This window comes from Talpa europaea (genome assembly GCF_964194135.1).
Source record: "Talpa europaea genome assembly, chromosome: 1".
Lineage (NCBI taxonomy): Eukaryota > Metazoa > Chordata > Mammalia > Eulipotyphla > Talpidae > Talpa > Talpa europaea.
Genome location: NC_140073.1, coordinates 42,441,010 through 42,443,184, shown reverse-complemented (window position 1 = coordinate 42,443,184; position 2,175 = coordinate 42,441,010). Strand labels below are relative to the sequence as shown.

The following is a 2,175-nucleotide window of genomic DNA, read 5'->3' as shown; positions in this document are numbered from 1 at the left end:
CACCTACAGCAAGGGACTGTACTGGAGGTTGAAAAATTGTGACTGTATTTGCCCCTGAGGAAAACACTCCAGGAGCAAGTGGCAGCCAGATATTTTTCAGTGCGCCTAGACCGCAGCCCAGGATTCATGGAACCTGGAGAAATTCTACATGATCTGTTTGAAACTGAAGTCACATTCCAGATTCCAATATCTGTCTTATTCCTTGCTGTGCCTCCAGCCCCTACCCCCAGCCCTACACATGGAGTCTGGAGTAGGTGAAATCGCTTTATTGGTGGTGAGTGAAGCGGGTATGTGAGGCCGCTCTGCTTTTAGAGGACACAAGGTGCTGGGCTGAAGAAGCTGGGAAGGAAGCCCAGAGCTGCTGTGCTGTGGATGCAGGGTTCGCCTTATTTGGGCGTGAATGCCGGGTTCTCACAGGAAGGTTTATTCTGGGGGGAGGCCCAGGCATGGCAGGGGGGTAGGGGGCAGGCAGCGCCTGCCATCAGGCCTCACTCTCTATTTGGAGCACAGCTGCCTCGGCAGGCCCAGGTCTCCCGGGATCTTCCTTTGTGTCCTGCGGAGGTTCTGGCTCCAGCTTCAACTCCAGCGCAGAGGGGGGCTCGCTCTGGCCATCAACGCCCCGTCCAGGCCCAAGGCGAGGAGGCTTGACCGGCGTGGGCGACGGCGCTGCATGGCCTTTCCGGCCAGAAAAGGCCCGACGCAGACTCTGCACCTTCTGCAACCCGCTGCGCCGCAGCCTCTGGGCCCTGGACTCCACCGGCTCCTCGTCCGAGCTCTCCCCGGCTTCGGCCTCGGGCTGCTCAGCGCCGGGCTCAGACTGGTCGGCGAGGTCCGGCGCCTTCTGGAAGGCGCTCGCGGGGATTTCAGCCTCCTCCTGCGCGTGATGGACACAGTACAGACCCCCGCAGCGCCTAGACCCCCCCCCCCGCCCTCCGCCTCCCCCTAAATCACACCCGGGGCGCCCGCCCACTCTTAACCTCGGCGGCCAGCGCGGGAAGAAAAACCGGACGGGGAAAGCGGGGAGCGGGGCTGGAGAGGCAGCGCGCCGCGGGGCGCTGCAGAACTTTGAGAGCCAACTCGGGGAGAGAGAGGTGGTGGCCGGGGGGCAGGAACTGGATGCGCAGCGAACTGTCGCAAGAGGCTCTGTCGACACCGTTAGTTTCCTTCGGGGATGGGCCGGGACCTGGAGCAGATTCTGGGGACGTGGCCTGGGCTGGAGGTGGGGCGCTAGGATTGGCCAGGCTGGGGGGACGCGCGAGGAGGGACGGGCCCGGGGTGGGAGGGGGCGCAGCTTGGAAGTTCGTGGCACAGCCGTAGGCAGAGGGTGGGGTCGCGGATGTGGGTGTGGCAGGCGGAAGGGAGGGGGAACCCCCGGAGGTGGCCCAGAGGCGGGGAAGGCCCCGGGTGGGGGACGCCCGAGGTCACTGACCTTGAAGAGCAGGACGTGGAGCTTCCCGCGCGCCACCAGCAGCCCGTGGTTGGCCTCCAGCCGCTGCACCTGGGCGGCGCGGCGCACGGCGCGCTCCTGGGCCACCCCGGCGTGCGAGCCCACGCGCTCGGTCTTGGCCAGCAGCTGCGCCAGCGTGTTGCTCGTGGTGTCGTGGCTGCGGCTCAGCGCGCCCAGGCCGCTCTGGATGCGGCGCACCGAGCCCGCCAGGCCGCCCTGCCGCTGGGCCAGACCTCCCTGCCGCTCCCGCAGCGCCTCCAGCATGGTGGCCAGCTTCTCCAGCAGGGTCACCACCGTCACGGCGTGCACGGGGCCCCCAGTCGGGGCCCCGGGCGCGGGCCCCGGCTCCAGCGCGCTCTCCCCCATGCTCCCCGACTGCCCGGCCTGCTCGCCCAACGGCCGCCGGCTGCGATCTAGGCCGGGGCGGCCTCCCCCCGGCTCCTCCCCAGCTCCAGCGGTGACTCAGGCAGGCGGAGCGGGGCGGGCGGGATGGCAGCGAGGGGTCCCGTGGAGGCGCTCCCGCTTCTGCTGTCCCGCCCCTGGGACGCGCAGGTTGGCCCAGAATCCGCCCCACCCCCGCAAATTCTCACTGGAGGCCTGAGTTCCCTCCTCCATCCCGCTCCCCTGGTGTGAGCACTGGTTCTGGAACGCACTCTCCCCGCCGCAAAGGGCGAGGCACGGAAAATGTTCTGTGCAGCGAGTGGGCAGACTGTTTAAGTTAACCCAGC

General features: G+C 67.4%; 1 protein-coding gene across 1 annotated transcript; it reads right to left on the bottom strand.

Annotated features, from left to right (window-relative positions):
- Positions 1–215: 215 nt before the first annotated feature.
- On the bottom strand, positions 216–1,956 carry CAVIN3 (caveolae associated protein 3). Its single transcript, XM_084245616.1, has 2 exons — positions 1,430–1,956; positions 216–874 (listed from the first exon to the last, which is right to left on the bottom strand). Exons 1-2 carry the CDS (start codon positions 1,811–1,813, stop codon positions 482–484), a joined length of 777 nt encoding a protein of 258 aa, XP_084101742.1. The 5' UTR covers positions 1,814–1,956; the 3' UTR covers positions 216–481.
- Between the last annotated feature and the right edge of the window lie 219 nt (positions 1,957–2,175).